Source organism: Sus scrofa, chromosome 11 (genome assembly GCF_000003025.6).
Source record: "Sus scrofa isolate TJ Tabasco breed Duroc chromosome 11, Sscrofa11.1, whole genome shotgun sequence".
Taxonomy (NCBI): domain Eukaryota; kingdom Metazoa; phylum Chordata; class Mammalia; order Artiodactyla; family Suidae; genus Sus; species Sus scrofa.
The window spans coordinates 16,429,828-16,445,724 of record NC_010453.5 but is presented as its reverse complement, the minus strand read 5'-3'; the positions used below and the strand labels follow the sequence as shown (position 1 = coordinate 16,445,724).

The 15,897-nt window shown below is 35.8% G+C and overlaps 1 protein-coding gene across 6 annotated transcripts in view; it reads right to left on the bottom strand.

Annotated features, from left to right (window-relative positions):
- INTS6 (integrator complex subunit 6) overlaps positions 1–15,897 on the bottom strand; it is a 94,871-nt gene that overhangs the window by 22,522 nt on the left and 56,452 nt on the right. For 4 of the 6 annotated variants that reach the window (XR_002336536.1, XM_021065288.1, XM_021065290.1 and 1 more), the window contains 2 exons: positions 7,157–7,340; positions 1,263–1,388 (listed from right to left, as the gene is read on the bottom strand). Coding sequence is in view for 5 of the 6 variants with exons in the window: in XM_021065288.1 (XP_020920947.1) it covers positions 1,263–1,388; positions 7,157–7,340 (310 nt within the window). In the remaining variant the exon portion in view is untranslated. Of the gene's footprint in view, positions 1–1,262; positions 1,389–7,156; positions 7,341–14,236; positions 14,324–15,897 lie in introns of all 6 variants that reach the window. The other 2 variants (XM_021065287.1, XM_021065289.1) reach the window with 1 other exon arrangement.

Sequence of the window (15,897 nt, the reverse complement as noted above, 5' to 3'; positions counted from 1 at the left end):
CAGATTAGATTCGAATTCATTAGAGAGTAACACCAGCAAATTCCAACTATGAATTCAACAGCTGAAAGGCGGTCCCACAGCATCCTTTGCTTGCCCAATTAGAGTATGTAAAACATACTTTGCGATAAATATTTGTTTAATGAACGGTATTTTTCCCACCAGATGATAAGGACAAACACCCAATTTCTTTTTCATCAATGCCTAGCTTAGTAAATACAAGGTGTAAGTATTGCTAAATGAATATTTCTTTAAAATCATCTTAATTAAATCCTAATAACAAAAACAAAAACTTAATATGCAAATCCAGATTTGAGGCATCTACCTTTAATCTAAAACAGTTCTAGAAAATAACAACTCTCTTCAACTGTTTAATAAACACCGAGTTAGTGCCTAACTCTAAGTACAGTCCTAAAATAATTTAAATACATTCCACGTCCAACAATTTAATTTTTTGTAAGTTTGTTTTTTAAACCAGACACAGCAATACAACTTAAATAATTTTACCACCTTCTGCTCCTTCTCTATAATCGCCTCTGAGGGTACCATTACCTCATCTTTATGACCTTACTTTTTTCCCAGTTACTCACTCTAGCAGATCACCCCTGCCAAGCGTCATTAACAACTTTCTAATTCTTGTCATAAGCTACATAAGCTACATTGTACAATGCAGAGGGTCCAGATGTAAGCTGTCCATTCGTTCTGGTGAAACTTCTTATACCCTCCGGCTAATATAAACAGTTCATGATCACAGAATATTAGAATAAAGCCATTGAGGTTCACTTAAAAGTTAAAAAGAATCAAGTTAAAAGAGTTATAGAAATCAAGCTAAATGGTAAAGGCTAGTTTTCCATTTTTGGAACCACACCAACCAGTCTGCCTCTTAGAAAAAAACGGAGTTAAGAAATTAAACACCTAGAGTTGAAACTCTTGTAAATTAAGGGACATGGAAGAAGTGTATATACTAGAGAATCATTGTTGCAAAACTAAAAAAGGAAATAGGCTAATCTGTAAATGCTTTAAAAAGGTTTTTGGCTCTTACAAATTCTTAGGGTTATGAACAACCAGTTTAAAAAGGTGATGCTACTGAACGACTAACATATTATCTTGACTTCCCTATTTAATCTTCCCTCTTTACTGACAGTCATTCTGTTATCTTATAATTTGGCCTTGTCAACGTTAAAGCCAAATCCTAGTAATTTTTCCGTTCTAGTTGAATACTTGATAAAGTAAGTTTAAAATGTCTGTTTAAAAAAGTACAATACCTTCTACAGGGGAAGGATCTGGTCCTGCTTTTTCAAAGTTTATTACTACCCCACTTTGTACTTTCTGCACCAAGGACTCCAGACACTGATTAAGCATCCTTGGAGAACATACAGAGTATGAGCGGCCTGAAATAAAAAGAATAAAGAGAACTTGTTAGTTGCAGAAATTACTACTTTTAGCAAAGAAGAACCCCAGTAGGATTTTTGACAATACTGATTTACAAAAATTCAATGATAAAGTTGACTTTTTCATCATCTAATGGAAGAATAACAAAACAAAAATAGTTGTCATCAATCAATCATGTAAATTTTTTCTTCTAATTAAAGGTATAAAGAAAATAGAAATCTTGGTCTGAACAAACCACAATGAAAAAAAATCACTACATATAATATATTGTGTGAGATGTGATTTTAAAATATATAAATATAAAAAACTATCTCCAACTGTTTTCCAATACAATTTAACTTTATTGTACATACACAGCATCTGATAACCCCCAAAAAATTTTACTCCTGCTTAAAAGAAGTATTATCACTAAAGAGTAATACTAAGGACACAGCAGATACTCAATAATTATTAATTGATCTGCTAGCAGGCACTGCATATTTTAAGTACTTGCACTTTAATATACAGATAGTAGCATATGGTTTTCTGACTACCCATCTTAAGTGAATTTCCCTCTTGTATATTTTAACATATATATATATATATATTTTTTTTTTTTTTTTTTTTTTTTTTTTTGCTTTTTTTAGGGCCGTACTCGTGGCATATGGAGGTTCCCAGGCTAGGGGTCTAATCAGAGCTACAGCTGCCAGCCTATGCCACAGCCACAGCCACGCCAGATCCAAGCCGTGGCTGTAACCCACACCACAGCTCATGGCAACGGCGGATCCTTAACCCATTGAGCGAGGCCAGGGATCGAACCTACAACCTCATGTTTCCTAGTTGGATTTGTTTCCACTGCACCTCTATGGGAACTTCCTGGGAACCTCCATATGCCTCAGATGTGGCCCTAAGAAGAAAAAAAAGAAAAAGGAAAAAATATAAATGGGAGTTGCTGCTGTATCCCAGCAGTAACAAACCTGACTAGTGTCTATGAAGATGTGGGTTCGATCCCTGGCCTTGCTCAGTAGGTTAAGGATCTGGTGTTGCCATGAGTTGTGCTATAGGTAGCAGATGCGGCTTGGTTCCCACACAGCTGTGGCTGTGGCTGTGGCTGTGGCATAGGCTGGTAGCTGCAGCTCCAATTCAACCCCTAGCCTGAGAACTTCCATATGCTGCAGGTACAACCTTAAGAAAAAAAAGAAAAGGAAAGAAAAGGAAAAGACACAAGTGCAAAGATTTCTTAAACCAGATTTTCAATAAATATATCTAGACCTATGCTATCCCATACTGCAGCCACTGGCCACACATGGGTACTAAGAACTTGAATCGTAGCTAGTCCAAATTGAGATATACAGTTATACACTGGATTTTGTAGATGCAAGATGAAAATAATGTAAAATACCTCATTTTTAAATATCATTTTCATGTTGAAATATTTTGTACATACTGATTTAAATATTATTGAAAATGATTTTTACCTGTTCTTTTTTAGTGACTATATAATTTATAATTATATATGTAACATATCATATTTCTATTTGTGTGCTGCTCTAGACCAGTGCTGAAAAATAACACCAAAAATCTTTAATCAAACATAATGTTATCTGTAATAAATTCAAAATGGCAAAATCCTATCTTTAACAAATTCAACAAATTATTACCAAACACGGTATATTCAATTTACACTAAACATGTGATTTGCTAAAGACTACTCAGGAAAGAGAGTATTAGGCAGTAGTATGATTCAAATCCTCAGAGTAAGCTTTACTTAGAAAAACAAGTATCACATAACAGATGGCTTACCTGTACACAACGAGAGCCATAATTATAAAAATATCCACCAATTATTGAGTGTCTATGTACCTGGCACTATTCTAATCACATAATTAAGAGTCTCATGTTCTACCGACCAAGCTTGTGCGGCGGCGCAATAACATTATTGTATTATTTTATCCTACCAACAATTGTATGGGTTACTTTTTCCATTTTCCAAAGAGAAAACTAAAGCACAGAGAAATTAACTAAGGTATCCAAGTTAGTATTCAGTAGTACAGCCAAGATTCAAACCCTTACAAGGTATATGAAACTTTCATCTGGATATACCTAGTTCCCTGAAAATCATAATGCTAATTCAAAATCAGTATTTAAAATAGGAAGTCTATATGGAATCATACTTATATGAATGAATTGTCAAATTAAAATCTTTTTTTCTGAGTAAATTTAAACATACACATAAAACAACACATTAAAAGGCTGATTGTCTTAAATCACAGAGTATTTAGAAAATTTTATAAAGGTTCAGTATCTTATTTCATGATATTTAAGGATATTCCCAAGATGTCATTAAAAAAAAAAAGTTTTTAAGTATAAAATGTGGCAATCCTCTCTCTACTCCCCTAACTTGTATCATTAACTAATTGATTAGAAAAATACAAGTAAATAAGTTATGACCTTTGCATGAAATAAAATTATTAGCAAAGACATTTTATAAAAATTGGAGAAAAAGTATATAAACTTGAAACACTTAGAAAATAATAAAAACCCATCAGTTCTTTTCAAAGTTAAAGCAAATTTTTCTATCTTTGCAAAGTGAACCTATAACCTATGTTATGTTTCTCTTATTCTTTATGTCAAAACTCACCTCCTGGAAATGTATAGCACTTTGTATTGAAGGATAAAATTTCTGGGATCCCTAATTATATCTGTGAGAAAAGCACACACTTTTAAGTCAAGGAGCTGGCTCACTTGTGGTTACGTAGGGTCCACAAAAAAATCTAAATATGATGAGTCTGAAGGCAGTAAAGTGAAAGAAAACAAAACAAAAACAAAACAAAATCTACTTTCCCCCCAGAGTATACTAGATGATGATTTTAATAAAATGGGTAAGAGACAAAAGGAACATTTCTAAGTTAGACAACACTCCTTATAGAGGCTAAGTTAAATTTTTATTTAATTGAAAAAAGTCTTGTAATTCTTGTAAAATGCTTTTTATCCTCAGTACTTCCACCAACATGTCCATTAGGCATGTTTTTATAATTTGATATAATCCCTGAGCCCCTCCTCAACCTGCTTCTCCTCTGAGTACCTATCCAGTGCATGGCCCAGCCACTCACCTCCAGTCAGGCCAACTGAATCACCCTTGATTCCTTCTTCCCTCACTGCCCTCAGCCTTAGTTCTCCTTTCCATCAGATCGCCTTGCACTATATCCAAACCTAGCAATTTAGATCAAAGTACACTTCTCTCTTTCTAGTCTCCCTGCTTCCACCCTCACCACTTTACAGTACATCCTCATCTAGCAGCTGAAGGGATCTTTCAAACAAATCAGATGTCAACTCCTATTAACAGCCCTCAAGGATCCGACGCTGTCTCTGTGGAGGTGCGGGTTTGATCCCTGGACTGGTGCAGTGGGTTAAGGATTCAGCATTGGCACAGCTGTAGCTCGGACTCAATCCCTGGCCCAGGAACTTCCATGTGCCGCAAGTGCAGCCAAAAAAAAAAAAAAAAAAAGCCTTCCAATAGCTTCTCATCACACCTGGAAAATAAAAAGTATTACAGCCTAAAAGGCTATTGAATATTTGGCCCTTGCCCACCTCTCTAAACCAATCTTTTACTCTTTAGTTCTACTCTATATAAGCTCCAGCCATATCAGCCTTCCTATTGCTTCCAAAAATACAGCTTGTTCCTTTTCTTATGATTTCCTCGCCTAGATCTTCATATGGTTTATACCATTACTCAAGGTTTCTGTTCAAATGCACTAGACTTACTGGGATGATCATTTCACAATATATACAAATACTGAATCATTATGTTGTATATCTGGAACTAAAATAATGTTGTGTATGCCAGTTGCACCTCAATTAAAAAAAAAAGGCTGATGAACATGCTGTAACAATGATTTTAGAAGGACTCATATTTTTAAGATACAGCCAGGGCTGATTTAATCCTTATTCGAACAAGTAATTTTTACATCAAAATTAGAGATATGCAAATATAATTTATAAAAGAAATACTGTTTTATTTACTTCTTTAGATAAGGAGTATAATAATCTCCAAGGATATGCAATATTCCAAATTGATTCAAAGTGGAGTAAGCATATTCTTTAGCTTTATGGTTTAAAAAAAAAACAAAAAAGTCTTCTCAGAAGATTTCCCAGAAATACTCATTCTCTGCCTCAAGTTACTCTCTGCACCCTTACCCCACTTTTTTTCTACACAGTAAGTAGCACTCCTAAAATACTACTTATTCATTTTATATGATTTTATCTGTCACACAGTCCAAATATATGTAAGCTTTCTGTCTACTATTCGTGCTGTAGTCCCAAGACTGCAAACAGTTATTTGGCATAGAGTATTCATTAATTACCTGATGATGAAATAAAAATGTTTACAGTGACAATTATATATAATTTTTAAGTATGCATTAAAAACATAAAATATTAATTACTTTAGCAACACAAATTTCTCTCCAAGTTTCCCTTAATGAACATGAATTATTCTATAATTGAAAAAATAAATGTACACACGCTACTCTTATTATTAGGTTTAAAAATGCACAGAATTATAAGTAGTGATCACAATGTTAGCATTGATTACATATTTGTATGGTGCAGCACCAATGCATATTAAATTTTCTACTTTTCTGGTGCTTTATCCTAAAAACATTTTTAGTCAACAGTCTTCCAAAAATAAGAAAACATTATTAATATATATGAAAATGTGAGTGGCACTTAAGCAGCTTTCCATTATTGCTAGCATGAGCATGAAAAGAAGCAAATAAACCACTACATCAGAAGAGATTCAGGATGTAAATTTGGGGAAAGCTGCCTAATACCTTTAGCAACTAAGGTTCCTGGGTCATTGAAAGATATTACCAACAATGACTTGGGAATCTTCTCCTAACTTATCTACTTCACTTACCTATGTAGGGTACCCTTCTTGTTTGTGAAATTTGCAGATTTCCAAAATTCACAGAATTTTAGAAGCACCTAAAATTCTATTTAGACCTTTTATTTTTCCTTTAACTCACATAGCTGGCTTGTTATAACGGAATCTCAGCAGTGCTCTGACAGTGTATGGAGACCATGTCACAACCCCTGGCACAGATGAAACAGTGGTATGCCAGACTTGGACATTTTAGTATCAAATTCCCTAAGTGAGAACTAAAATGCTCTGCGAAAGTAAGAATACCGTCCGTGCCTGTCATATTCACTACAGGAATGCTCAAGTATGGAGCAGTGCTTGGTAAACAGCAGGCACTCAATACATAACCATATGAATTTAATCCACCTGTTAATCAGTTCCACACTTAGCAGTGACTACATGGACTAGCTGGTTAAGAGACAACTACCTGTTTCTTCTAACCTGTCCAGCTTCCTCTTTGCCTCTGGGGAAAACTACCTAACCAGGCATTAATCATTATATGGATAAACATTTTTTCTGAGAAAATAATACCGTGCATTTGTAAGTCACTGGCAATCTCTGTAGATAAGAATATAAGTTCAATATGCTGCAGACACGGCCAAAAAAAGAAGTCCAACAACTTCAAATACCAGCATTTTCTATATGATTAGAAAAAAATTATCATTCATTAGCAGATCCAATAGTATTTACATCCTATTCAAATCAGATCAAAGACCCTCATTAATGTAGTTTTAAAACCATATGTTTATTAACTTCTAATATTAACTTATTAAACAAAAACAAACACGGACTTTTGAAATGCACATTTTAAAACATTCAGATAAACTCTGCTTTAAGTCACCAAATTACTGCCAGCAAAACACTTACCGCCTGTCACTTCACACATTGGTGTAATTGCAGAGTCATCTAAAGGGACACCTGTCAACTGTTCTGATTCTACTGACATCGTGCCAGGCAACCGCAACACTAATGCAAAGAGTCTCTGATCCCAACGAAAAGGTTCCTTGGTCAATTCACTTCCAGGCAAAGGAGAATTAAGAGGTAAATGGAGCTGAAAGTAAGGGGGGAAAAACAGTAAGATTTCCACACACTATTTCTCCCACAAGGCCACAATGATTACACTTACATTAAAATTACATCATGAGTCATTAGTCTCCTATCACTCAAAAAACAAGCTCAAAAGCTATATATATAGCTAAAACAGCACAGGAGATATTATTACTTCAATTTTTTTAAGCTTTACTCTGAAGACCTCAAAGGAAAAAAATCTATTTCTGTTCTTGCTTTTCAGATTTCAGTATAACTCACCACCAGGTGCTGCACTACTTCCAAATAAATCATTTCATTTAATCATTAAAATAACCCTATGATGAATGTCTTAGGGTTCCTATTTTCTAGATAAAAAAAAAATGTCAGAATAAATGATCTGGCCTCCTGGGTTGAAGTCAATAGTTCTCCTATTACACCACAGTAGCCTCAAACATCTCCACAGTAATAATTTTAAATATGCTTCATTTTATTAAAAAACATATCTTTCCAAAGTATTTGCTTAAAAGTAAATTTTTTCACTCTAAATATATATTAACTGTATTAAAGGTAATGATTTTTACATCTGAGTAAAGGCGGAAGGTTTGAGGGTTCTTGCTGGGGGTTCTTTATTATATGGCTTTCCCCATTCCCTTCAGACCTGCTCAATCAGAATCTACAATTCTTTAAGACTTTTAAAAAGCTTTCAGGGAGTTCCTGTCGCAGCACAGTGGAAACAAATCCGACTAGGAACCATGAGGTTGTGGGTTCGATCCCTGGCCTCGCTCAGTGGGTTAAGGATCCGGCATTGCCGTGAGCTGTGGTGTAGATCGCAGACGAGGCTCGGATCCCGCGTCGCAGTGGCTCTGACATAGACTGGCGGCTACAGCTCCAATTAGACCCCTAGCCTGGGAACCTCTATATGCCGCGGGAGCGGCCCTAGAAAGGACAAAAAATAAATAACGAAATAAAAAGTTTTAAAGCAATTCTAATGGGCACCTCTGTGCCAAGAGATCCACATACCAGTCTCAGCAAAAGTAAATGGGGCCAACTGGACAGTATGTGTCTCATGATGAGATACAATACAAAGTACATAACATTGAAAGAAAAGGCAAAAGAAAGGGAAGGAAAAATTGAGTCTGAATCTAACCAAGCCTTCAGTTCTAACTACCACTTTAATGGGACTACTGAAAATACAGGATCAAGTTATCCACCACCATAGGAGCTGGAGCAATTTGTCAAACCCAGAATGTGGGACACTCAACAGGACAGATGACCTAGTTTCTCCAATGTATCAATGGCACAGAAAAGCAAAGTGGGGGGAGGGGTTGGTGGAACTACTAGAGAATCAGAGACAAAACAATCAAACGCACAGTTCTTTGTAATAATCGGGAAAATGTAAAACATACGTTACTGGGATCATTAACAATATTTAAGTGTGATGAGGATACAGCACTTGGGCAAAGAAAAATCCTTATCACTTACAAAATTTTTAAAAATAAAAATGAAACCCGGAATCAGCACATTCAGGGACTTATTTATACAAATACTGGGGTTTTCTTTAAAATACGGAACATACGTTAAAACTGCTGCTTCCAAATTAATTGCCAGAGTTTACACTCCTTTAATCAAAAGCAAAATATAATTGTATTATTTATAGTCTTTCTACTTTTCACCTCAAAGAAGATTTCTGAACTTGATAAATTAGGCACTGAAGTCATTCTACACTCATTAAGAACTCAAGTTTCCTCAGTGACTTAAATCAAACCATTAAAAAAAAAAAAAAAAAAAAAAAAAAAGAGTTCCCATCATGGCTCAGTGGTTAACGAATCCGACTAGGAACCATGAGGTTGCGGGTTCGGTCCCTGCCCTTGCTCAGTGGGTTAAGGATCCGGCGTTGCTGTGGGCTGTGGTGTAGGTTGCAGATGCGGCTCGGATCCCACATTGCTGTGGCTGTGTGGCACAGGCCGGCAGCTATAGCTCTGATTCGATCCCTAGCCTGGGAAACTCCATATGCCGCAGGAGCAGCCCAAGAAATGGCAAAAAAGACAAAAAAATAAAAATTAAAAAAAAAAAAAAAAAAAAAGATTCACTTCTAGGAGAGTTCCTAGTGAAGCTCTGCTAAAATGGCACCTCTCTCCGAAAAACTCATGCCAAGACAACCTGCTGCAAGGTTCCTGGATCAAGATCAGCTAAGATTTTGTGCCCTTGGCCAAGGGTCATGAGCTTTTCCTCTGGCACTGATCCTACTTGAAGCAGAAGTCAAAGGCAGCAAGGAAGGCCTGTTGAAGAAATCTGGGCCAGACTGTTCTCTCAGGTAGGTTCTCTAACCTCAAAGATTCTGTAACACTCGCAAAACAGCTCAGGAACGCCAAGCCTTTGCTGCTTTCACCACACCCTCCAAAAGACAAATATGAAGTCACCAGTGGCACTGGAGGAAAAGGGTTGCAACTGTTAACACTGCGGCTCTGGAGAGTAAGGGACATGTGGAACCGTCTCAAGAATCCAGTCGATAACAGCACTGCAGAGACCTCATAGGTTAAGTAGTGCACAGGACAATAACAGCCCTCAATCAGTGTACACACAACTAATCAGATAATGATTACACACACATACCCCTAAGATAATGATGAGCATCAGCTGTTTACTGGCTGTATAATGCTACATTTGGAACGTATTTCAAGTAAAACAAAAAGCCAAGAAGAGTCACAAGCATACTTATACACAGCAATATCATATAACGTGTCAAGTTTTTATTCATTTTTCTATTTCTTATTATTTCCATTATCACTACCACCCTCTCTCATCAAAGAGGAGGAAAAAAAATCCCCTATAGCTGAAATCCACTAGTAAAATAGGAAGGAATGATAGGCAGGCAGGGACAGGAAAAAGATAAAAAGCCTGAATAAAAAAATATTCTCAGGAGGGTTGAATTACTCCAAACTAAAGTCTATAGTTGAAATTCTACCAGTCTTAAAATCACAATAGGAGGTCTTTCTGAATGTACTTTGAGAATCAAGGCAAACTGCACAGACTTGCAAGAAGAAAAATATAAAATTAACCATTAGAAAAATGTGCATAAATATGAAAAGATAATTCCCCAAAGTTAAAAATGGGCGCACACACACAAACACACACAAAATCCCCCCAAACCCAAGAAAACCTATATGGCCTATAAATATGTGGAGAGATGCTTAAATACACTCATCAATCAGGTAACACAAACTAAAATATCAGTGAGATATCACGTTACACCCATAATATATAACACATTTAAAAGTCTGACAATACCAAGTGATGAGAAGTATAAAATAGCAGCAATGGGAACTCTCCATTACTCCTACATAGAACCATTTTGGAGAACAGCTGAAATGAGCATATCCTAGGATACAGCAATGCTACCCCTGAGCATCTTGGAGAAACTCTCATACATTTCCACAAGAAGCCATATAAAAACATTATTTGAAAAACAGAGCAAAACTGGAAACAATCTAGAAGACCAAATAAGGGAATCAATAAATAAATTGTAATCTGTTCATAAACCATAGTTGAATACACTAGATCTCTAAGGTCTACATGCATAGATCTCAAAACAGTATTTTTTTGAATAGTATACATACATTTGTGCATGCATACATGAACAAAAATCAGGAATGTACAGCTTGATGAAATTTCACAACTTGAATGCCTATAGGTAACTAGAACTTATATTAAGAAACAGAACCTTACTAATTTATGCCCCCTCCAGTTACTACCCTTCTCCAATAGATTAGTGTTGCCTAATTTTGAATTTTATATAAATGAAATTATAGAGTATGGTCTGTCTAGTTTATGGCATCTTCATTTCAATATTATGAGGGTGAGATCTAACTATACCATTGCATGTAAGTGCAGATGACTCATTCCCATTGTCACATAGCGTGTGCCCTGAGTATACTATATTTATCCACTTGTTGTTGTTGTTGTTGATAGGCATTTGGATTGTTCCAGTTTAGGTATATCATAAACACAGCAAATATGAAGTATAGTACATGTCTTTATGGAAAACATGCATGCATTTCTATTAGGTATATACCTATACGCAAAACTGCCAGGTAACTGAATATGAATATATTTACTTTCATCAGATAGACAATTCCGTAAAGTAGTTGTGCCAATTCATCCTCTAGTCAGCAGTGCGTGAGAGTACCATTTGCTCCAAATCTCCTTCACCAATGCTTAGTATTAGCTGTCTTTTTCATCTTAGCCACTTGGTGTGTGTGTAGTGGTATCTCAGTGGGGTTTTATTTCCCTGATGTCTAAGGAAGTCAAACACCTTTCATACATTTCTTGGCAGTTTCACTGTGCACTTCTGTGGAGTGCCTTCTAAAGACTTCTGCCTACTTTATAAAAAACTTAATTACCTGTTGTCTTCTTACTGATATGAAGGATTATTAATATATTCCGGATGAGTCCTCTGCTAGATATGAGAACTACAAGTACCTTCTCCCACTGTAACCTCTTTCGTTATTTTAGTTGTATCTTTGGAGAAGCAGATTTGCTATCTTAACATATTTTTTCCTTTCATGGATAGTACTTTTTGGATCCTCAAAGATCATTAAAATGTCCTCTGATGTTTTCTAGTTCTAAAACCTTTTTTTTTTTTTTAATTCACATACATTTAAACCTGAAATACAACTGGAACAGAGTTTGTTACATGATATGAGGTAAGGGTAAAGGTAGATTTTTTTTCTTCAAAGGATATCCAATTGACATAGCACCACTTTTTTTTTTTTTTTTTTGCTATTTCTTGGGCTGCTGCCGCGGCATATGGAGGTTCTCAGACTAGGGGTCAAATCGGAGCTGTAGCCACCAGCCTACGCCAGAGCCACAGCAACGCGGGATCCCACACCACAGCTCATGGCAACGCCGGATCATTAACCCACTGAGCAAGGGCAGGGACTGAACCCGCAACCTCATGGTTCCTAGTCGGATTCGTTAACCACTGCGCCACGACGGGAACTCCCAGCACCACTTATTGAAATGACCGTCCTGTCTCTGATGCCAAAAGAAAGTCATTTAACAATAACAATTATTTAGTGGTAACTATTATATGATAGACATTGTTCCAAACCATATATATATATATATTCATTTAATCCACAAAATAAACAAATGTGGCAGGCACTACTGTAATTCCTATTTATAAATGATAAAAACTGAGGCACAGATAGCTTTAGGACCTTGTCGGAAGGTACACAGTAAGTGATGAGACCATTTAAACCCAGGTAGTCTAGAACACTGCACTGTACTGCCTAACTATTATTCAAACTATAATCTGCATTTGAAAAAAATCAAGTGTTATTAATATAAAAAAGAAACTAATTCTATTAAATGGAAAAAAGAAAATTTTAATTGTAAAAATAACTACTTGTAGAGAAAAAATTTTAAATCATCCATTTCTGAGTCAATCTACTGATATTATGCCGCTAATGCGTATAGCTTATAAACATTTTAGATTGTTTTTATAAGGTATGGTCCTAGCTTTTCCCCCAGTTACTCTTTGACCCAGTAGAAAGAGGCAACAATACACTTTTCTCCCTCTTGTTGTTCATTTCCAGTTCTCAAGTACATAGGTAATAACAACAAAAATAAACAATAATAAGAATAGCTAGCATCATAAGCACTTACTATGTATATGCCAAGTACCATTCTAGGAGCTTTTCCTATTTATACTTATAACAAACCAATGGGGTAGGTATTATAGGTACTATTATTATCCTCGTTTTAGAGATGAGTTGAAACATAACATTATGTATACTTTGAGTATGTATTCTGTTTGGAGAATATATACTCAATCCCTGCTATACAGTCAAGTTTAAAGCATCCAAGGAGGACTGTGAATTTTAAGAATTGGATAAATCATGTGTAATTCAATAATACAATAATTTCTCCATAACCATGAAATTACTGGTCTTTATTAGGGTCTTCATAAGATTATACTTGGCAAAGCTTTATAATAAGCAAAGAAAATTGTTTATAATAACCAAGTTTTATTTTTACTTGAATACAATTGAGGTTTTCTATATTACTATTTTAAATGATTAATTTTATTGATCTCACCATTCCAGATTTCTTAAATAATTATTATCTTGGAAACCTAACGCCACAGACTGTCCTATTCCTATTCTTCTTTCTTTCCTCTGGAGAACTGTCCTACTGCCCTTTCACCTTTAAGTGTCTCCTTATCTTCTTATTTAAAAAAAGAATACAATTTATTTCTCCATAGGTATAAAAAGCAAAGACACATTAGGAAGTTGACAGTCTATCACTAGGTACACTCAAATTTTATGTATAAAAGTTGTGATTCCCTCTTTACTTGTTTTATGTTTGTTTATGGTTCAGATCCTAATTATTTGTGACTTTGCTGCTAAGACTGAACTGAAGATAAATCTTAATTAATTAGTTATTCACTGAGTGTCTACCATAAGCATGACATTATTTCAGGATTTAATAAGGATGATACCAAGCCAAATAAATAAGATTTGGATAATGTTTCAGCTAACTCACTTTAAGATAAACAATAAACTTTCAAATAACAAGGATTCTCATACATTATGACTTATTTTTTAAACTTGCAGAATGTGAAAAATAAATAAAAGTCAGCAAACAGTGAAAGAAGATAAGAGAAATTTCCTTTTAAAACATTTTAAATTCAGGACCCAAACAGATTTCTCCTGTAACACAATCTAACTGGCTCCTGAATAATGATCACATCAGAGCCCAACATGAGGGTCCTATGACTGATCTGTACCAACTCTGAGGAGGTTTCCCCTCGCATCTGAATGTTCTGCTAACTGATTCTATTACCGAAGAAATTCAGATTTTAGGTCCTTTAATAATCGTACTTTCCACAATAGTAGGTTTTAATGACCTGTTTACCTGGCTGCCTACCCCACCAGTTTGAGGGAGAAGGCAAGAAGGGGTATAGGATTTTTTTCTGTGCCAAGCCTCCAACGCCTGGAGTATCTGTCAAAAAAAAAGAATGAAAGAGGTTCCTCCCATCCCCACAGCTTAAGAGGAGCAGAATGAGGGCTACAGAGCACAAGCACCAGTCAGTGTCCTGACACAAGAATTGTGCTCCCCCTACCCCAACACACACAGATATGGATGCAGACACACAACCATGGATTCCACTGTAATGTTTCTGTGGGTTGCAGGACGAGGTAGTTCTATCTCCAAGAGCTGAAGTATCATTGTGCCCCATACATAAAACCAGCTGACCCTTGTATGTACCCACACACAGAGGATATGAAGACACAAAATCTGCCTAACACTTAGAACAGATGGAGTAGAGAAACAACCACTCCATATACTGAAGTCATCAACGACTCCTCCATTGAGCTCAGTGTACAATACTCATAATGAGAATTTATATATGCCATACTTCCACTGAGGCCCACACAGAATACAACCTCATAAATTCTGGCCTTAGAATTTAGAGATAGGAAGAGTATTTCTTGCAAAAATTTTTTTACCTCACATACCAAACCATTACTTTTCTTTATAGTTTAATGCACTGGCCTAGGACCAACGAACTTGGCACAGTATTAAAGAAGTAATTAAGTCATTATTAATATAAAGTTTTTAATTATTATCAGATAGGGCATTTTCTTAAAAATTGAGAATGAGGATCAAAAATCAGACTATAACTCAGGAATTATTTTATGAAAAGCAACACAGCAGACAGTGTAATTTCCTGCCTTCGAGAACATGTAAATAAGTAATTGTAATACGTTATGACGTGTACAGTAGTGAAAGTATACATGAGGTACAGGAATAAGTGATTATTTGGGTGGTGAATTAGGAAAGGCTCTCAGAGAAAGGCGCATCTGAGGTAGCTGGAACAATGAAAAATTGACTGAAAATCTGGAACCTTTTGCAGATTGCGGGGCATATGCAGAGCAAAAGACGATTAAAAAACATAAGAGGTAAGAAATAACAAGTAATGGGATTAAAAACTAAATTAAAATTCAAGGAATTCCCTTGTAGTGCAGTGGGTTAAGGATCCAGCTCAGGTTACTGCTGTGGCATGGGTTCAATCCCTGGCCCAGGAACCTCCACATGCCAAGGGTGTGGCCAAAAGAATAATAATATAAAATAACTAAAATTCAGAACTGCTGGAGAGCAAAGTACAAAGGAGAGGAACTGAAGATTTTAAGAAAGCCTTTAAGATTGGTTAAGATTCTAATATGGTAGAGAAAGAAGAATAACCCTCAGGGGAAAGGAGCAGGAAAGAAAGAAACAGGAAGCATTCAGGAAATCAGCAGCCTATTTTCAGTCAAGTTAAGAGAAAATACAGGGAAATGATAGGAAATTCTTCTTCATCTGCTAGTCACTTACTAGTCCTTCCACTCTACTAAAACAATTCCCACACTAAGTCAGTAATGATGGTTTTTTGGCCATGGTAGTCAGTAACAGTTACAGTCAAAAGTGTTCCAGGCCTAAGTTTTAAGAGGCCTCCAAGCTTCACTGTCAGCCTGGTGGAAGCCAGCTGCCATGTAAAGAAGTTGGGCTAGACCACTGCCTGTTGAGAGATCATA